Genomic DNA, 20,143 nt, shown 5'->3' with positions numbered 1-20,143 from the left:
ATCGAATAGGTCAAAGTAGCATTTTACGGTGAAATGAAATGTAATCACACCAAGAAAATTACCCCCAAAACTTAGGCGCAGGTAATACCAATACAACAATACTTCAAGTTCCCATGGATGAAATCCAGGTCTTTTCTTCTTCTTCTTCTTCCTCTCATCTCTCTTCTTTAATTCATAATATCTCCGTTTCAGGGCTTCTCAAGTGGTCTCCTTGGGTTTCTTGAGTTCTCTTCATCCTGGGTTTTATCGCCCTTTTCTCCTTGCATCCCGACCCTTGTCAACGTGACCTCCTGAGTTCCCTGGGACTCACGCCCCTCGGCCCTATCCTTCGCCTTCCTATCGGCCCAACTCAACTTTCCATGAGCCTCTCTTCTGGCCAACGATAAACCTCCTTCCGTTACGCGACTTCCTTCCGTCTCGTCCGGCATCCATTGAAGTCTCAACCACCCCTTTTTCAAAGTGATCCGGACCCTCCTAGAGGAGAGTCGCCGCGAATATGAGCGCCTCCTATCCGTCATGGAAAGATCGCACGCAGAATCAGTTCGGAAAGCTCCAGATCCAAGTGCCATGGCGCTCATTCCAGCTCCTGGTGCCACATCGCATGCGTCGCAAGCTTCGGTCCAAGCTCCGAAGCCGCCTCTCGCCCACCTCGTCCATATCGAGGTTGCAGACCTCCTTCTCACCTGCCGACACCCTCAGATCCTTACAGGCACACCGGTGGACAGTATATGACTTCCAATACTTATTGCTCCTCATCATCGGCTTTTTCTCCTTGACAATTATCCAATCTCCCGGTCCACTGGGAAAGACGGCGATCGCCACTGGACTATTGTGCTCCCTTCTTATGCCAATCACCCGGCAATTCTTCTTGCCTTTCCTTCCCGTTGCTGGGTGGCTAATCTTCTTCTATGGATGCCAGTGAGTTTTGATTTCTCTTAGGGTTATTCCAGCAGATGCGCCTGTCATGGCCTTGTGGCGTGAGCAAGATGTGCGGGGATGTGGACATAGCTAACAGCTGTTTCTCTAGGTTCGTCCCAAGCGATTGGCGGCCCGCTATTTGGGTCCGAGTGTTGCCAGCCATGGAAAACATCCTGTACGGTGCCAACATCAGCAACATTCTATCCGCCCACCAAAATGTGGTGCTTGACATTCTGGCATGGATTCCATACGGACTCTGCCATTACGGAGCGCCATTCGTCGTTTCACTGATCCTTTTCTTCTTCGGCCCCCCGGGAACTACCCCTCTGTACGCCCGGACTCTCGGATACATCAGCATGATCGCCGTCTTCATTCAGCTGGCTTTCCCATGCTCGCCTCCATGGTACGAAAATCTGTATGGCTTGGCCCCAGCCGACTATTCCATGCAAGGAAACCCAGCTGGTCTTGCTCGCATTGACAAGCTGCTGGGTATTGATCTCTACACTTCGGGCTTCAAGCAGTCCCCTGTTGTTTTCGGTGCATTCCCTTCGCTCCATGCTGCCGACTCCACCTTGGCAGCACTGTTTATGAGCCACGTCTTCCCGCGATTGAAGCCCCTCTGGGTTACCTACACTCTGTGGATGTGGTGGGCTACCATGTATCTTTCTCACCACTATGCAGTCGATCTGGTCTGCGGTGGCCTCCTTGCCACAGTTGCCTTCTACTTTGCCAAGACCCGGTTCCTGCCTCGAGTCCAGGCCGACAAGATGTTCCGCTGGGACTACGACTACGTTGAGATCGGTGACTCTTCTCGCGAATTCGGGTATGATCTTGCCAGCTTGGATGGCGATTTCAACTTGGACAGCGACGAGTGGACCGTGGGATCTTCTTCGTCCGTTTCCTCGGGTTCTCTGAGCCCCGTGGATGATCATTACACCTGGGAAAGCGAAACTCTCACCTCGAATCATGACATCGAGGCTGGACGCTAATCCTCGAGCTTCACTTGCACATGTGGCTCGGCGCAGTCCATTCTTGCATCTACTTTTGAATCGGCGTTATGTTTGACGACAATGTTTGGGAACATTATCTGCATCGAGCAATCTTCGACACCCTAAGGTTTTTAATAAAACCTCCGGTTCGCGCGGTATATCCGCCTCGAGCTGAAGGTACTCTTCACCTTCTGGCTGTACATGCCTCGCCACCCCACTTGGGGCTGGCAACTCCGTCTATAATATTAATATCGGTGGCGCAAGGGACCGGGCCTTGTTCACCTGCCTGCATTCGCCAATCCCCCGCACCGCCACCGTCAACCTTCGCTTGTACACATTCTTGGACGCCCTCGGGCGATCCCCTTTATTTTTCTGACCCATGTCTTTCGCTACGACTTTATGAACTGGGCGAGCCACCTTTATTCTTTGCTTTCGGCTCGTCCAGATGAACAAATATTTTTACCATTCGTGTCGCTCGCTCGTCATAGGCGCCTGGGAACTTCAACCTGTCTTTTGGGGAGATGAAAAGTTTCGGCGCTTTTTGCTGCACCACCACTCGCTGTGCACTAGAAGGATTTTTGAATATTGGCTGCTTTTTTACGACACTTGCATCGACACATTGAAGGGGGTTTTTTAAAATGATCATCTCGATCTACCCTCTGTGTCTACGCCTCCTGGAGGTGATAATCGGCTTCGATATTATGTGGATTCTTTCCGTGGGGATTCAACACGAAAAGATCCGAGGAAACGACAGAGGGACATTGAAAGCCGGGGCTCATGTTTTCAGAGCTCGAGCGACCCTGGCAGCTAGGGTGAAGGGGATTGTGGTACTTTTGACGGAGGCCATCTCCCCGCCCTCGAGCTTCCCCCATTCTCTTCGCTTCTGGCTATCGAGGATGAAGCTGATCCGACAACCTATTGCATCTACGCCTCCGTGACACCCTCGATATGACCTGGATTGGGTCGTGTGCATGTTATCATTACTTTTGGGGGCGGTGGGAACCTGTTGGGTATTGCTAGCATTATTTTTAATCACTAGCGTATGAATGTATCATTGTACATTACATTATTTACGTTTTTTGGGCTTTGTTATTGTATATATTAAATCTTGTACTACTCCGTATACACCATTCCAGCTATTCGAACCTTCATCCCCTCCCTGAAGAGAACTGGCAAGCCCGGTGTGATCAAAGACCGTTGATCCGCACAGTAGACGAGACACCTTGCGGTCCTTGCATATCACATGGGCCAATAGAGAGTCGACTTCGTCGATCACACGGGACCAGTTGCTGTCCAGGTGGTAGCTTGCATTAAGTTCCCTATTTTTAGGGCGAGGTAAGAAGCTGTATCCGCGTTTATCCGTGATACAAGAAGTGGCTGGAATGTATGTATGCACTTGTTGAGATGGCTTGCTTGGGGTATTCTAGTATCATAAGCTATAATCGAACCAAATACGTGTTGCCATAGAAAAGAATATACATACATAATATATATTCATGTAAGGGTCTGTCATAAACAGATGTACAAAAATGCTGGCTCATAAACAAAACCTCCTCCGTCTAGGAAAATCCCAGTTGTCTAAAAAGAGGTATATATGTGTGTTAAAACGCAAGCCAAATAAAACAATTATTCAGAACAGTCGTAAGGGACCCATTTGACCTATTCATCGTCAAAAATTTGTACACGATCCGCATACTCGCGGATCCTGGAGACGAAAGTCTCTTCGATTGAATCGCCTTTGCCGCCAGCGACACGGAGAAGGAGGTCGTTGAGTGAGGCACGGCCTAGGATATCCACGTGATCACCTATATCAAGTTAGCCGCCTGTCATATATCGCGGGGGAAAAGGTAGGCAAGGGAGCAGAGAAGAACATACCAGTATTGGGACCACCGCGGGGCGAGAAACGGTCAGGCTCGTGAGGCATCTCAAAGACCTTGATCTTCGTGCCGGCTGGGTTATAACGCTTCATGCGCCAGCCTTTGGCGCACATATACCCCGTGCTAAGCAGGTTCACGGTGCCATCGCCCTCACCCATCAATACGCCGTGGTCGACCCCCTCGCTGTTGGTGATGGTGGTGTCCATGCTGACCTTGAGGTTAACCAGTGGGTCGGGCTCTTCCTGATAGAAGTAGCTGCGCTCTGTGGGTTTGCCCACGCCATAGAAGCAGTATATCTTCATGTCCGGGGCGAGGGGCAGGCGGGACTCTAGAGGATTGAGCCAGGTGCGCGGGTCCTTCTCGTTGGCTTCGACCTCGCGTTTCGTATGCGCGACGCCGTGCGAGTAGCTATTCAGGACCTGGTTCCGGTACCAATCCTCGCTCTGGTCCAGGAGGTACTGAAGACTCTCTGGCGTGGTCAGATTGCGTTGTGTCAAGGATGAGTTGGTCTCGTGGAAATGGAGCAGGTTGCCAAATGTCAGGGTCTGGCCTGGTTGATCATCCGGTGCCCAGGTTGAGTTTCCCCATATGGCCTCACCACCTTTTGGTAGCATGCTGGAAATACCGGGCATCGCGCGGAAGATCTCCGCGCGTTCCTCTTTCGATAGGAATTTCTCCAATCCATACACGGCAAAGGCGTTCAGCTGCGCTGTATCCCGCATTTCTCCGGACAGAACGGCAGTCAGTCCCTTGACGGCGCCCAGCATGCAACCACTGATGTTGACCCACGAGTCGATGTGTTTGTTAACCCAGTCTTTGCCGCCCTTTCCGTGTTCCTCGCTCTCTACCCACTTGAAGAAATACAACACCACCTGAGATCCCATGCTATGCGATGCCAATGTGATCTTCTCGCCCTGTACCTGCACCGCGGTTTCGATATAGGACTTGAGTCGAGTGAAATATTTATCGCGAACTTCGAGGTTAAGATATGAAAGTCGCCAGTCGTACGCAGCCGTAAACGCATTTGTCGGATCATAGCCAATGGTAGCCAGGTTCTCCAAGATCTTATTCCATATCCAATACCCCGTGATAAAGAAATCCGTGGCATCGAATCCTTGCGCCGCACGGAGCTTAATGCCAGGGGGGTCAAGGCCTGTATCCCGATCGAGCATGACATGGTTCTTCCACTCAGCTTTATCCATAACCAACGCTCTCATCATGCTCCAGCTGCCCCATAATCGTCGGCGGAAGTATTGTCGCGAAGTTTCCTCCGTGCCCCAGCTCTCTAAGCCAGTCGAGATAACTCCGGGGATCATCACGACGGGGTGTTTCGCTTCTACGCCCATGGCGCGAAGTTGTAACCCAACAGCAAACGAATCATAGCTGACGGTATCGCGTTCATTTTGCTATGTCCCCGTTGGAAATCAGCCAGATCGTAACCAGATAGAGATAAAAGCAATCCATTGGAAAGCACGTACCGAGAATTCCCTCACGTCGCTCACAATTCCCTGTGGAATAGCCTCAATCCATGATTCGAGATTCAGATCCATGAGCGAATCCAGGCTAATGACCTCATGCTGGTTCGCGAAGAACAAGGCGATGAAGATGCCGAAGATCCCACCCAGCATGAAGATGAACCCATTGCGACGTTTACTGCGAGGCTTGATAACCAGCTGCGTGACTTTGGTATCAATAACCTCCGCATGGGGCTGTTCTTGCTCGGGTTTTGTATCGCTAGCTTTGTTAGAGGACGGGACCTCGTCCTTGCCCGTGCGGCGGCGGAGCATAGCGACCAACCGCGAGGGAATAGAAGGGGAGGACCTGGTCGAATTGCCTGGAAGATTAATATTAAGAATAAATCAATAAATTTTAAGAAAAAGAAAAGAAACAAGGAAAGGCAGGGGAAAAAAACACGGAAGTGCATAAAGTCCGCGAACGGGCGGATCGGCATCACATGGCAAAGTAACTTTCTTCCCCGACACATCCCACCCTCCGTCAACTCCAACCATATCAGCCCACTTCGATGATATCGTGATGAGCAATGCTTCTGATCTTCGCTACGTGCGATATGACAACTCGCGCGAAAATGAGTATGTCGCCGCAATGCGCCAGCTGATCTCCAAAGACCTGTCCGAACCTTACAGCATCTACGTCTACCGCTACTTCCTATACCAATGGGGTGACCTGTGTTTCCTCGCGATGGACGATAAGGACGAGATGGTCGGGGTCGTGGTATCGAAGCTTGAGCCACACCGCGACGGCCCACTGAGAGGATATATCGCCATGCTGGCCGTGCGCGAAGAGAACCGGGGCCGGGGAATTGCAACCAAGCTAGTGCGCATGGCTATCGATGCTATGATTGAGCGGGACGCAGATGAGGTATGTCTACACAGCTGAGATGGCTGTTGGTCCCCAGAACGGGGTTGTCTTGAGGGTAATGGTGGGCTGACTTGTGCGTGTTTGGGCAGATCGTCCTCGAAACCGAAATCACCAATACTGGCGCGATGAAACTGTACGAGCGGCTAGGTTTCCTTCGTAGCAAACAACTCCACCGATATTACTTGAATGGCAACTCGGCCTACCGGCTTGTGCTCTACCTCAAAGAAGGTGTGGGCTCGATTCGGACGACATTTGTTGATCCCTATGGTCTTCCACCACCAGTACCCGGTCTACCTGACACATGTGGAGGGCATTCTCATGCGAATATGGGGTCATTGATTTGATTTTTGGTAGCAGCGTTTTGAATCTCCTTGCTCTGTCAAGCTGTGCTGGCATGACATGTCATGATATTTTATGGGAAACGACCAGAATATATATACTTAACAGGAGCTGGCGTCCTTGTGGAAATTATATTGTATAGACAACATTGAAATAGACTATGTTGGAGTCATGTACTAGCACTCATAGAGCTGTAATTGAAGGCGCCTTGAATATGAAACTGTCTCAACTCTTTGAGGTACTCGGATAACTGAAGGTGTAATGCTAGCTGTATGGTAGATTTCACTGGCACAATGTGTGACGGAATTGAGCTAACATTAAAAGCTATTATGCAGATTTTGATGATAGAAAAGAAGGGGGAAGTATCCCCTTTATGGGGTTATGTCCGGAAACTTGCATAAATCTGACTGTGGATCATCATCACATGTGCATACATATATAGCCACTCCCCGTGTATGTTGTATATTCCCAGAACATCTCACCCCCAATGGATCCAGGCGCAATCCGACACCTCCGAAGCCCATCTGGGATAACAAAAGCAAATAAACAAGGTCGTCGACCCGGCAAAATAGCCTGCACAGCCTGCCACGCCCGCAAAAAGCGATGTGACATCGTTCCGCCATATAACCAGTGCACACACTGTCGCAAAGAGAATCAATGCTGCATCCCGAGAGATTCAATTGACAGGTATGTGAAGCGAAGAAAAAGGACAGATACTAGCAAGTCTTACAAAGCTATTTTAAGACCAATCCGGCCACAAATGCCCAACCGCAGCCACAACATCCAGAAAGCTGCTAGTAACTACGAAGACCAATTCCAGGTCAATGGCTTTCTGCCAAAGGAACTCGATCATGAGATACCACGATGGAGTGCCGTGTATTCGGCCTATTCGGAGATGCGCCGGCTACTGCCTTTTCTCACTTCCGCTTCGCCGTCCCCTTCGCCCGAGATTGAAGGACAGACTGCATACATGCAAACTGCAGCAAATGAGACAAAGCTGGATGTGCCTTCATCAGGGGAACCTTCTAGGCGCCCTCAGTCTCGGTCTCGGTCTCGGTCTCGGTCTCGGGCGCCTATAGATGAAGGGGTCGGGTTGGAGAAGGCGTTAGCTTGCGAAGCTGAAATCCTGCATGGGGGTCTCCTGCATGGGGGTCTTTCTTCAACGGGGAAACTGAGAGATCCCAGTGGTGGGGGCTTTGGTCCTGCTTATGATGCTTTTATGAATGACCTCGACGCATTGCTTAGGTTTTGATGGTGCAATTTTGAAAGAAATGTACCATTCACGACTAGATGAATATATATATTTAGAAGATGCTATTTTGGACATTGCAGCTCTATGATTCTATATGTTCCGATAATGTACAGGTATAAGATACAAGGCGACAGGGAAGTAGGCTGACTAGAGTACATAAAAACAAACACCAGCCAAGACAAGCCCGCCAAATAGGATATTCATGCAACACGCTAGCGTCAAAAATGGAGAAAGGTCGAAGAATGTGCGAATGATGCAAAAGGGAAGAGTTCTGGGAGATTATTGGTTCTTGGTTTTGCCATGGTCTCGGCCTTTGTCTTTGCGGACGATGGGGACTTGAATGGCGTTCTGCATCCTCCAAGTCAGAGGCCGCGGTACACCACGCCATTCCTTGTCCAATATGGACGCTGCATCCAGCATAATCGGGGAAGGATGCTGGGGGACATAGCGGGTTGCACCAAGGATGATGTCACGCTTAACGAGGGCATTGGCAAGGCGGATCTGGAGATCACGTTTCTCTCCCCTGGGTTTCCATCCGATGAGGTAGAGAGTAGGGTTGTGACGGAATTCGGAGGGGATCTCGTCCAGAATGGAGTCTGGAAGCCTGTAGCTCTCATGGTGCGTGTCGATGCCGATGATGACCTTGCCGGCATCGGAACTCCATAAGTCTCTGTCGAGTCTCGTAGGTTTACCGAAGGAGGCGTTGCGACATAAGGATGTCAAGACAGCCTGCTTCATCTTGTAGGTCACGGTGCTTTTCATGCAAGAATACCGCCATATAACCAGGCAGATGTTGTACTGGCGGTGTCTGAATGCGGCCAAAAACAAATCCTCCCAATTTTGGGAGGTTACCTCGAACAAAGGATGCTCGAAAAACCGAAGGGTATACTGCAAAGCGACGTGGATGTTCGCGCCCAGCGCATGCACAATATGGCTGAGCGGGTAACTGTCAACAGTGAGATTGTTGTCGATGCAGATTTCCATGAGCCGGTCTACGGAATTGAAATCCTTCAATCGAGCGACCACACTGAACATCTGGCCGACCACGGAAGGGCTGAACCAATTAGCACCCCATGTATTGGTCATGAGACTAATGAAGGAGTCTATATCTTTCCCACTGTCCAGATGAACTAAAAGCGAATCTTGGATTGTCTCCTGGAGCGCGCTGTGGACGGTGGAAAGGTTGGACATGTGACCACGCTGGACCATATGTTCAATAAGCTGGGCTTTTTCGCTGGGGTCAACCAGGGCGCTGAGCAATGCGAGCCATGTTTCTGGGTTTGGGCGCATGTGCAATCGAGGCATCGTCCGCAGGATATGACGGAAGACAGCCACATCCTGACGCTTCGCAGCAGCCCGCAGCAGGATGTTATATGTATCAGCGGTAGCCACATGCTCTGTGCATGAAAACAAGGTTCGGGCAGTATCAAGGAACTCATGCCGACAAAGAAATTCAAGCGCATTATTTAAGGCCGCGGTCGAAATGTAATTGGAGTATGCTTCTTCCATGAATAGCGCCTTCAGGTGTAGTTTAATCCGGACCTCGTGCGGAAGCTTTGATAGAGACATGGCCTTCTCATCAAGCGTCGGTTGCCTCGCCGATGTGATATCCTCGATGTGCTCGTTGAACTCCTTCACGGTGGCAATAACCGGACGTGGTAGCAAGATCTCGTCCAAATTCGAGCTGCTATCTGACGTTTCATCGAAATGCCAATTTCCACGAATCAACGGCACAGGAAGCTTCGAACGCTGCATCGCGCCCCGAGAAATGCACATCGGAACCGGTGGTTTGTGGATATCAACAAGAGGATCTCCCATAGCTTGTAGGCTCTGTGCGCGGGTAAAACGCCCTTCCACCAGCGCCATAATATGGTCCGTGGCACTCAAAATGACTCGACGGAGTAATCCCTTGCTCTGACTTGCAGGTAAAATGTGCACACGACATCCATTATGGAGCGGGATGTACCAAATATTCTCTTTCAAGGTATAACGAGTCACACCAGAAAACAGGGCGAGGGTCTCCTCCGGCACAAGTATCTCCTTCTTGTTCAAACTCTTCTTGGGATTTCTTCGGTTATCGCGTTGTACTTCGTCCAGAATCTCCTTAGTATCAAACCAAGCATTGTCATAGAGCTTTGCTGAACGAGATTGATATTTCTTCTTCATATATTCTCGAAACCGCAACTTCTTCCGATCTCTAATCGATGTATTTCGTAAAAAAAGTTGCTTCTGTGTAGGAGGCGAAGGTTTGGCGTCCAGGGGTTTATTGTGCTGTCGTCCTTTTTGTATCCTCTTCGCTCTCATCAAAGCGAAGCCACGCAGTGGTTTCATTGATGGGGCGTGTTCGGCATCTGCGAGGGAATTGACAGGTTGATTCTGATATGCGGAGAGCCGCCCCCCACCACTTCCATTCAAACTATCGGAGCCAGGTTCCTTGCCATCCCCTGTTTTAGAATTCTCTCGGACCACCGCAGGGGACGATTGCGGATTTGAATCGTCGGGGGACCGGGAGGAAGACTCAGAGGAGATCCATTGGCGCGAGTGTCGAGAAAGCGAAGGACAGGAGCGAACTGCTGTGCGAAATGGGACGCCAGAACTATGACCTAACCTGGCTGGAGTATCAATCGACTTCAGGGAAGATATCCGTCGACGCTGCAACGCAGGCGCAGCCCAGCGGGGATAAAGAAACAGAAGAGGCTCATCGGGGCCAGTCGCGACAGTGTCCAAGACGGCAGACAGACGCCTCCTTAGACACGGGCCGCCACGCAAGAGCATAAGGGACGATGCTCTAATGGCACCCGAGACATGAATGGGAAAGGAGACAAGAATTGGACGCGTTGCTGTTTGAGGTGTTTTTTTGATGGACCTTTTTGCCCCGAAAATTGCTGAGCCGCCGAACAGGTAGGCGGTGGCCGGAGCTTGGCTCTGCCGGGTGAGCTGCTATACTTCGCTACCTATGTAGGTATATGATTCTCCCAATAATGTCTATTTCGCTTATGCAGAGGAGTTCTAATACATTAATAAATGTGACCTTCATGGTCAATCTCAGCAGCCTTGGGAATGCCCTTGAAAACCCGCCTCATCGACCTCGCACGCTCCTCCAAGACCGGCCGCTTAGCCATTAATGTATCATTCTTGGCCACCGGAGTCAAGTCTAACAATCCCGTTCCTGACTCTCCATGATCACCTTTAAAGACATCAGGTCCGGTGATATGGCGCTTGCAAGATTCTGCGGCACGGGTGAGATTGTCTTTCTTGCGTTGGACTGCATCGGCGTCTTTATCAGAATCGGTGGAAGGTTTGGACAGCTCACGAATGACATCAGAAAGATATGTTACAAATTGCCAGCGGGAGGTCTGGAATAGGAACATGGGCATTATATCTGGTATCTGGTATCAATCAAAGTAGAGTTAGCCCGGTCCCGACTCACGGATTAGGGAAAGTCGTTCAGCTCACCTTGTCATTCAGATAATAGAGCTCGTCGCCTCCCTCCTCAATAAATTTCTTTAGTGCATCAATCCTCTCTCGATCAATGGAAGTTAACTTCAAAGCATTCATCAAAGTCGGAATATCCCCAATCTCATCGACATGTGACTCCTCATCAACCGTCATGCTCGCCTGATTCAAGAATCCAGATTCCACCCGGGGCAGTCCCGTAGTGCTCTGCTCCCGACTTCTGACCTTGGACGAATGAATGGTAAAATAGTCCTCAGTAAGCATGTGTGATTTCTCAAAGTCTGAACGACCAAGATTCCGCCGTGGATGGACCTTAGTCCGTAGTCTCACCCACCGTCTCCTTCGAACAAACGAATGGAACCACGGCTGCGTACCATGCCACGAAGACGAGGCAAACGAAAAAGAGTACTGCCATCCTTGCTCATCGGTATCGCCAGACATGTCAACATACCATGTCTTCCACGTCCACTCCCAGCTCGGATCAGGCAGTTGGGCATTCGTGATATTAACAGGACTGGCTCTGCGGTCCTGAGTCATCCAGGGGCTGGGGTCGAAGTTCAATAGCGAGCTATGTGAGTAACGCGGGACACCGAAAAAGAACCAGCCCCGCTGGTTCTCGTAGAGAACGTCCATTTCCGAGCGTGATTTGGTGTCCTCGCCGCCGTTGGTTTGGTCTCCTACTCCATTCGCCTGATCACTCCCGCTGCCGCTGCCATTCCCATTATTAGTCGAGACTCGCGATGGCGCGAAGTCAGCCGTTTCGACATCCCCGCCACCGCTGCCTTCTCCCCGGGAGCTTGCTGAGATTGAGTCCCCGCGCACCTGGGAGGATTCTCGGCTGGGCGAGTCGTTTGTGCCGGGCGCGATACCGAGTCTATCGGGTTGCCATTTTGCGTATTTCCGCTTTTTCAGCTGGCTTTGGACGGATGCACGACTCAGGTGCTTCGTCAGGCTTCCTTGATTGAGGGTGGATGTGCGCCGTGTAGATCCTTCGCCGGTAGGTTGCTGTGGGGCGGTATTATCCACGAGGGAAATGGAAGGCGAGTTCTCCATAATCTGTGTGTGTGTGTGTGTGTGTGTACGTCATGGAATGTCTAGATAGTGTTGATGCATCCCAATGGCTCCTCGAGCACTGTAGAATATCACTGAGTAGGCTGCACTCGCATTATCTTAAGGGGTCATATCACAGTGGAAGGGGGGATATGAAAACGTAGAGCTGTAGATTATGCTGACAAAAGAAATCAACATAAGAAAACAAAAATCAGCAGAGAGCGAGAAGCAAGAAGAAGAACAACCCAAAGCAAGTCGATGCAACATCGATGACATCGTTTGCGGGTATGAACGCCAAGCCCCATTTCTCCTGCAACAAATCGCGGGAAAAGGAAAAAAACATCAACAACCACAGCCCACCATGGCAGCACCACACTATCGGAAAGTCGAGCTGCAGTCCCCAGCGGACTTCACCTACCTCTACGCCAACACAGTCGCTCTATCGCGCCGGAAACTCGACCTCTACTTTCCCCCTTCCGCAACGGACAATGACACCCCCGATCCGATGCGCGAACGCGTCCGGGAGCTAGTCGACGATGTGAGACCCGAACAACCCGTACCTCGAACGTGCCTCCAGACTCTAACCTCAAATAGTACATAAACCAAACCTTCGAATCAGCCTCAACTTCAATCAGCATCAACGGCATAGACTCCACCTCACCACAATTCCCCTTCCCGGCAGCATTTACCGCGCCAACAGAACAAGTCGAGTACGAGCCATACGATACAGAACTTGCATCGCGTGTGACTTCGCTGTACGCGCAGCTGGAATCGCTTAATACGACCGTCGCGCAGCAGAGGCGAGATGCGCCGAGGCGCGCGGCGAAGGAATATGCCGCGCAGCTGAAGAAGATGATTGAAGAGGAGGAAGAGGAATATGAAAACGAAGATGAGATTGGAAATGGCAGGAAAGACGCTGATAATGATACGGAAATGGGCGAACCTGCGAATGTACAGCCCCAATCGAATAATGAAAACGAGAACACAACACCCGGCCACGAGGCAGGTGGTATGGATGTTGATTCTACGCCGAACGGAACCGGATCAGCGCGGACAGAGGCGCAGGCGCGCTTGCGCCGTGGAAACTACGACCCGGCGTGGACGTTGCAAGCTGCGCTCGGGACGGAGGAGGAGCGGGAGCGGTGGAAGAGTGGGGATATTGCGAATGTCTATGAGGATGCTCTGCGGATGTTGTTGCGGTTGCAGGGCGAGGGCACTTCTACCGAGGCCGGCCCGGAGGTTAATGCCTTAGCAACGACGGTGGGCAAGGCTGAGAGGGCTGGACGTGCTGCTGAAGTGGTGGAGAATATGAATAAGTGAAGGCTTTGAAGACTTTGGAGTTGGTTGAACTAGCGTTCTCTCTCTTTATGTTTGGGTGTTATTGCAATGTTGAGGGCGTTTCAGGGCTGGGCTTGTCCTAGGGATCATGATACCATGTTTTGTTTATTCTTGAGGGCTCTGTTCGAGTCGAAATCCTATCTACCATTCCTTCAGACTGAATTGCGTCTGCTATCTCTATAGAAAGGCTGTATTCTTATTTTTCTACTCTTGCTCTTTCTACTGCTACACACACAACCGTACAATGTAGACAGGCCCAACTTGTGTCCTAGATACTACTTTCTCAATATGTGCTCATTCGTGTATACATACTACCAACAAAGGAACCGAGCTAAACACCAACTTCACACCAACTCGCTTTTAAATTTCATCACGCGCTGACTCTTCTATGCTGAGAGCAGTGACAGCGCACGCTGCTTATCTTGATAGGCAAAAGCAAAAACAGAAAGCTCTCCATGATATCTAGATCGGAACAAAAAAATCAAAACGCAAAAAGCGAATGTAAAGGAGTCCACAGGCTGTGGATGGATCGGCAAAGAGGTGTTGAAACTACCAGAGAGAAGTTCTGGTATGCCTGGGGGAGATTGAGGGTTGTATTGGGAGTTGTCGGACCACCAGGTAATATTTTTTGGGTTTTCAGATTGATCGGGGTTCAAAATAAAACTCCAACATCCCTATCTGGGTGTCTGTTTTCAGTCGCCATATAGAAGGAGATTGTCGATCAGCTTGTTGGAGCTCCAACAAAGACAAGGAAAAGTCCTCAGCAAGCTTAAGCGCTAGTCTGAGCACCTTCCTGACCCTCAGCATCCTTCTTCACATATCCAGGGTCCTCGTTCTGGACAACAGGCTCAGCAGCCTCCTTAGGAGCCTCCTCCTTGGGAGTGGCCCACTTAGGGGGACGGGCCCACTCAGCCTCCTGCCAGGGGCCCATGTCAGAGAGCTCACAGCCACCCTCACACTTGCAAGAGCCACCGAACTCGACGGGCAAGTTCTCAGCTGGGACCTGAGACAGAAGCTCCTTCTGGTATCCGCTGCCGAGGACGTGGATCTTGCTGACGGTAACGGGGTCAAGGAAGCCCTTGACGGCGCTGAAGACGCTGCTGAAGCCCCATGGCGCGTTGATCAAGTAAAGCTTGCCGAGACGCTCGGGGTAGTGGTTCTGCGAGATGTCGGAGGCCTGCTTGACGTAGCCGTAGACGGACGGCACACTGGTGATGCCCACGCCCTTCAGGTCCATGACGGTGCAACAGGTCTCAAGCAGCTTGCCGGCCTTGCGCGAGCAAGCAGGCAGGCGGGGGTCGGCCAGCTTCTCATACTCGCACACCAGGTTCTTCAACATGCGGTCGGCAGTGGTGATCTTGTACATCTGGTTCAGGTCGATCTTGCCCAGCTTCTCGATATAGACGGGGCGACCATCCTGTTTGGTTGGTATTGTTTCAGTATTGCATCTGGGTAGAGGCTTAGAATCCACGGGAAACCAACCTTGTCCGTCTTGTGGTAGTACTGAGGGTAGAACTTGAAGACCTCCTCCTTCTCGGGGTACTCGAAGTTGCGAGCCAGATCATCAGTGCCGAACTCCTTGCGCCATGCCTCGCTTGCAGTGAACCTGGGATATAAAATTAGACCATTAGGCCTCGATAAAAGCTGAGAGCCGAAAGCCGGGAATAGAAAGCTTCCTGCCAACTCCCAAACAAGCATCCATGCCCTCTGGCGGGAATCGAGGAACGTACATAGTCTTGGCAGCCTCGACATCAAACTTGCGGGCACGCAGGAACCGCAGGAGAGTCAGCGTATCCAAACGCTCAGTGTAGCCGAGCTTTTCGAGCTCAGCGCGGAGCTGGTGCACCTTTGCATCCTGTTCGGGTGAGGTGTGGCCGGGGTGGCCAGGCTGCGCTTCCGGAGCGGTGGTGGGGAAGTCGTACTGGTCGTACTTGGAGTCGGTAGGCTGGGATTCTGTGGCCATTGTGATTGATGGGATATGGTCGAGGGGGGAAGAAGGGAGTTGTTCTGGAAAAAGGGCGGGAAGCGGAGGGGGATTGGCGTAAGTGGCCACTTTAAGATTAAAAAATAGCCTTGGGGATCCTTAGGGATCGTCCACTGTTACTTTTCTATTATTGAACAATATCTAACAATAAAACTGTCAAATTCATTTTTAGTGATTTACAGGAGTGTATCATTTTGCAAGTCGTCTGGTTTGGTGAGTTATTTGTTATCGAAGGACTATATTGTATGTCGCATCTAAACATACAGTACTTCCTATCTAGTGGTTCCCAACTCCAAATCTGTAGTATTCTTTTATTCAATATCCCCATAGATGTCTCAACAGGCACCAGACATACTCAGGAGATTCCAGTCGAGAAAAAGGGGCAGACGAGGGGCAGACGTGGCGGTGTCGAGGTGTCAGTGAATCCACTCTGCACGTCAGTGGACACCAGCATTTGACACATTCGAGAGAAGACAATATATAAGAGTGAGCTCAGCCCCGAAATAAAATTCTAATCTGCCCAGGCACTTTGCCGAGAAATAAAGGGGAAGGAAATAAACCATTCACAACATAACGGGTATTCAATTCAAAACAGTTCAACATTCAGCACACGTTGCAAACAGGCATTATTATACACAGCGCATGAAGACCGAAGAGGCCTGGGCGGTGATGAAAAAACACAAAGGCATGTCAGGGGATTATAGGACTCGGGGCCCCAATGAAACTGGGAGAAATAACAGAACAAAACAAATGGCAACAACTATGCGCTGGGTATAGACATTGAAAGGACGAGGAGAGATAATAGGAAAAGACAACCATAGCAGGAAAGACGGGCAAAAGGACACAAAAAGGATATACCAAAAATCACAGGATAATCGACATCCCCCGTACCAGCGGGGAGAGGGCCCTGATCATTCTCCATTAAGAGTATGTGCATCGGCAACATTCACAATGGGCATTCGCCCGAACTGCATGGGTTGATTTCAGTTGCTGCATAGAGCAATCATCCGATCCATTATTTGGGATGGGAAAAAACATGGCATATATTGGCGTCCATCATCATCGCAAGATTAAGCGCCTACGGCACGGTCGATCATCAGATAGAAAAGAGGACCTGAGCGGCAGAGCAAATAGGGGCAGTTGTTGAACCTCTGCTCGAGCTCATCATTCATCAAAGGGAGACTTTGGGGAGCTGGGGCATATAGCACCCTTACCACCCCTTCTTTCGTGCAAATCGTTTGTTCAGGAGTGCAAGCACCTTGGTGACGTTGAACTGAACATACTCCAGGTCGAGGTCCTCAAGGTTGTCCTTTTGCATCTCCAGGAGATCGTCCAGCTTGAGATCAAGCTCCAGTAATCCACGGGCTCGTCCTAGATAGTACGTTAGTAATGATGTTCCTTTTCCCCTGAAGAATTAAATCTGTGAACTCACCCTTATAGTGTAGACTGATGACGAAGGTCCCTGGCAAGGGACTTTTGAACATAAAGTAGATGTTCGCCCGTCGGTTTTCTGGCACATTGCTGCGTCGGATGACACCCTCCTTCTCCAGCTGCTGATGGGTGAACTTGTACGGGCCAAGTTCCTGGTTCTTCGGCGTCTTGCCACCGCGAGTTTTACCCTCGGACTGACTACGCACGTTGTGGAGGTAAGACTTGTATGTCTCCAGTTGACCGACCAAGTAAGCATTGTGGTCGCGAATAGTCGCGAATACTTCCTCGAGCTTCCGCGTCTCATCCAGAACTTTCTCCTTGAGGGAGCCCAGGTGCACCAGCTCTTGCTCCACTTCGTCACGCAGCAAACTGAACTCGTCAGAGCGGTCAATCACGCCCATGTCCTGCAGTTGGCTAAGGAGTTCCATGGTTCGAATGCCCTTGCGCACCATCACGGCATCGTTTTTCAAGGTTGCTGCAGCCTCGGCAATGCGGTCGAGGCGTAGAGGCCGGCGTGCAACTGAGGTGTTCTGGGGTAGGGATCGCAGGATTTGGACAAACGTTGACTTGGCCTCCATGAAGAAGACTTCTTCCTGGGTGATGTCGAGAGCGGCTGTCAAATCATCGAGAGCCGTCTCCCATTTGCTGAACAAAGGCACGGTGATGGTGCGATTCTCCTTGCGAGGAACTTGAGGAGGAGCGCCACCCAACTCTTGGAGAAGCACAGATAGGTGTGAATATTGATCTTGGGCAAGCGAGGCACTGTGCTTCTCTAGAAGACCGTGCATGACGTACATCTCATTGAGAGTGATCTGGAGCTCAAGGTCCCGTTTGGACAAGGCCACATAGTTGTCCATTTCAAGACTCTCGTAGAAATCCTGGACTTCACACAGATCAAGAAGGAACTTGTTGACGCGTTCCTTGTTCTGCTGGATGAAGGGCTGTAGGCTGGCCATGTAAGGTTCCTTGGCGTAGGAAGGTTTGTTCGCCAGATTCTGAATCATCTTGGCGATCAGCGTCAGGGTACGGCGAGGCTTGTCCGTGGGCGTGGCATCGATCAGCATGTAAGAGCGAGGAGTAACGATTGCCGGGTTGATGAAGCGCAGGAAGAAGAACCCGCCAATAAGAGTACAGATGGTTTGGTCCTGGGCATCGGGATACTTTCTGCGCGACAGACTGCGAATCTGCTTACAGATCCATCTAATACCATACGGAGCCTCGTCTACCGAGTCAATGATGGTTGTGATGAATCCGTTCGCGATATCCGTCAACATCTTCAAACGTGGTGCAATGATGGCTTGGACCTGCGCATTTTCAGCAGCATCTTCGGCAGTCACAGACCGGGCTAAGTAATCCGGAAGAGAGCCGGTTTCTTCTTCGATCTGCTTAATCATGCTTTCATAAACCTTCAGGGGGTTGATCTCCAGATCCACCTCCCTCAACTCAATCAGAGCGTTGATCTGGTCTGCTAGCACCTGCTTCAAATAACTTTGGCCGGGACCACGGCGCGTGTAGGTGGTCATCATGCGAGAAACCGGGGTATTTTGGCGCAACAAGGACGAGTATTCCGGGGTGTTATCGAACTGGTAGGTGAGGACGGACTGGAACATAGTAAGCAGAAGATGCTCTTCGCGACTCTCGTACTGGTTTCCGTAGATGGTGAACATGACGGTCTGGAGGAGGGAATCGATCTCGGCCATAGAGACCAATCGGCAGAGGTGGGCGATATGGCGGGGCTCTGATTGCAGGAGGAACAGAAGATTGCCGTACTTCTGGGTTCGTTCATCGTTTGGGAAGAACCCTTCCTGTGGGTCTGCGGTATCGTCAAGATGGCTGGCGACCTCATTTTGCTAAACGGAAAGATAACAGGTTAACGAATGTGTCGATTTCCGCCGTCCATAGGATCCTCACTTCTTCCAACGCCATTCGATTCTGGATGAGCAATGCGATCCGTGAGTCCAGATATCGCACATCCTTTTCTAACACGAAGTTCTTTTTCGATTGCGACGAAATCCTCGACTTCAAATCCCGCAGGTGCTTTTGTGCTGTCGGAGGATTAGCGCGACCATTGGGGATAAGCCCGAATTAGACATACCTCGTGCCAAGTCATCAGAAATCTCCAAGTCTCGATCCTTGGCGGACATTGACAGGTACAAGGCCGTGACCGACATCCGCTTGGATTGGCGGAGCGACCGAGTATCGTGCGACGACATTGTGTTCTGTCGTGCCACGGGCTGAAACGAAGAGGAAGAGGAGGAAGATGCTCGTGATTGTCTGGATGCAGGTTGTAGCATCGTCGCAACGGACATTGTGGGATTTGAGGGTGACGAGCAGTCGCCAGAGTTGGGCACTGCGATGACAATGTAGGGAGTTAAGGGAAAAGCAGAAACATCCGTACCGAGGAGGTGTACTCCGTAGTCTTTCACTGAGTTTACCACGGTACGTGTGGCGAATCAGTGTAGAAAGAGAAGAATCATTCAAGTGAAGAGAGAGGGGGGGAATAAGGGTCAAAGTAAAGAGGGGAGATTATTTATTTCGTTAGTTCGTTGTTAGGGCGGTTCTGGGGAACAATGATGTGGTGGTCCTTTTTTTTCCTTTCTTTTTTTAATAATTTAATTTTCAGCTTTATCTTTTTTTATTTTATTTGATTTATTTCCTTTCTTGTTTTACGCAGTACTAGTTAACTATTTTACTATTTTTTTTATTTTCTTTTTAAACAGTACAATATCCTTATATATCAAAAAAAAAAAAAAGAAAAGAAAAGAAAATTAGGAATGATACGTATCTTGTTATGCAAGGAGCCTTTTTCTTTTTACCCCTGGCCCAATGCACTTCGCCACTATTAGGAACACCCTCCTTCCTGGATATTATGGACTGAATCTTCCAAGGTTCCAAGATTGATCAACATCCTTGTCTTCGTAAGGATTTGGCCAATGCGCGCTAGCTCCAAGTCCTCGGACTGTGCACTATATTTTACTCGTACATATAAGTAAACGTCTTGACGTCAGATCTCTTTTCTTCTTAATTTTCTTAGCTGAGAAAGGGAACCAAAGAACAAGATAAAAATAAACAAATAAAAAAAATAAAAAATAAAAAAGAACATCAAAAACACAAACAAATAAAAACGTAT

The 20,143-nt window shown here is 50.1% G+C and overlaps 9 protein-coding genes across 9 annotated transcripts; 4 read left to right on the top strand and 5 right to left on the bottom strand.

Moving 5' to 3' along the window:
• Positions 1–496: 496 nt before the first annotated feature.
• N7489_006945 (phosphatase PAP2 family protein) lies at positions 497–1,907 on the top strand (the record flags this gene model as incomplete). Its single annotated transcript, XM_056712695.1, has 2 exons — positions 497–918; positions 1,028–1,907. The coding sequence occupies 2 exons, from the start codon at positions 497–499 to the stop codon at positions 1,905–1,907; spliced, it is 1,302 nt and encodes a 433-aa protein (XP_056566410.1).
• A 1,659-nt stretch (positions 1,908–3,566) lies between these two features.
• N7489_006944 (phospholipid:diacylglycerol acyltransferase) lies at positions 3,567–5,571 on the bottom strand (the record flags this gene model as incomplete). The annotated part of the gene is made up of 3 exons (XM_056712694.1): positions 3,567–3,712; positions 3,783–5,190; positions 5,287–5,571. 3 exons carry the CDS (start codon positions 5,569–5,571, stop codon positions 3,567–3,569), a joined length of 1,839 nt encoding a protein of 612 aa, XP_056566409.1.
• A 247-nt stretch (positions 5,572–5,818) lies between these two features.
• Positions 5,819–6,507, top strand: N7489_006943 (peptide alpha-N-acetyltransferase MAK3; the record flags this gene model as incomplete). Its single annotated transcript, XM_056712693.1, has 2 exons — positions 5,819–6,163; positions 6,253–6,507. 2 exons carry the CDS (start codon positions 5,819–5,821, stop codon positions 6,505–6,507), a joined length of 600 nt encoding a protein of 199 aa, XP_056566408.1.
• A 755-nt stretch (positions 6,508–7,262) lies between these two features.
• Positions 7,263–7,754, top strand: N7489_006942 (uncharacterized protein; the record flags this gene model as incomplete). Its single annotated transcript, XM_056712692.1, has 1 exon — positions 7,263–7,754. The coding sequence occupies one exon, from the start codon at positions 7,263–7,265 to the stop codon at positions 7,752–7,754; it is 492 nt and encodes a 163-aa protein (XP_056566407.1).
• Positions 7,755–8,033: 279 nt separating this feature from the next.
• On the bottom strand, positions 8,034–10,529 carry N7489_006941 (uncharacterized protein; the record flags this gene model as incomplete). The annotated part of the gene is made up of 1 exon (XM_056712691.1): positions 8,034–10,529. The coding sequence occupies one exon, from the start codon at positions 10,527–10,529 to the stop codon at positions 8,034–8,036; it is 2,496 nt and encodes an 831-aa protein (XP_056566406.1).
• A 242-nt stretch (positions 10,530–10,771) lies between these two features.
• N7489_006940 (uncharacterized protein) lies at positions 10,772–12,263 on the bottom strand (the record flags this gene model as incomplete). Its single annotated transcript, XM_056712690.1, has 2 exons — positions 10,772–11,143; positions 11,211–12,263. 2 exons carry the CDS (start codon positions 12,261–12,263, stop codon positions 10,772–10,774), a joined length of 1,425 nt encoding a protein of 474 aa, XP_056566405.1.
• A 358-nt stretch (positions 12,264–12,621) lies between these two features.
• Positions 12,622–13,580, top strand: N7489_006939 (uncharacterized protein; the record flags this gene model as incomplete). The annotated part of the gene is made up of 2 exons (XM_056712689.1): positions 12,622–12,798; positions 12,855–13,580. 2 exons carry the CDS (start codon positions 12,622–12,624, stop codon positions 13,578–13,580), a joined length of 903 nt encoding a protein of 300 aa, XP_056566404.1.
• A 787-nt stretch (positions 13,581–14,367) lies between these two features.
• Positions 14,368–15,561, bottom strand: N7489_006938 (SEC14 family lipid-binding protein; the record flags this gene model as incomplete). Its single annotated transcript, XM_056712688.1, has 3 exons — positions 14,368–15,015; positions 15,081–15,204; positions 15,329–15,561. 3 exons carry the CDS (start codon positions 15,559–15,561, stop codon positions 14,368–14,370), a joined length of 1,005 nt encoding a protein of 334 aa, XP_056566403.1.
• Positions 15,562–16,792: 1,231 nt separating this feature from the next.
• On the bottom strand, positions 16,793–19,322 carry N7489_006937 (Ras GTPase activating protein IRA2; the record flags this gene model as incomplete). Its single annotated transcript, XM_056712687.1, has 4 exons — positions 16,793–16,953; positions 17,015–18,863; positions 18,925–19,058; positions 19,109–19,322. The coding sequence occupies 4 exons, from the start codon at positions 19,320–19,322 to the stop codon at positions 16,793–16,795; spliced, it is 2,358 nt and encodes a 785-aa protein (XP_056566402.1).
• Positions 19,323–20,143: the final 821 nt, after the last annotated feature.

The sequence above is a fragment of the Penicillium chrysogenum genome (assembly GCF_028827035.1).
Source record: "Penicillium chrysogenum strain IBT 35668 chromosome Unknown utg000004l_segment0_segment0, whole genome shotgun sequence".
NCBI classification, from domain to species: domain Eukaryota; kingdom Fungi; phylum Ascomycota; class Eurotiomycetes; order Eurotiales; family Aspergillaceae; genus Penicillium; species Penicillium chrysogenum.
The sequence above is the reverse complement of the archived record's forward strand: the minus strand, read 5'-3'. Positions and strand labels throughout refer to the sequence as shown.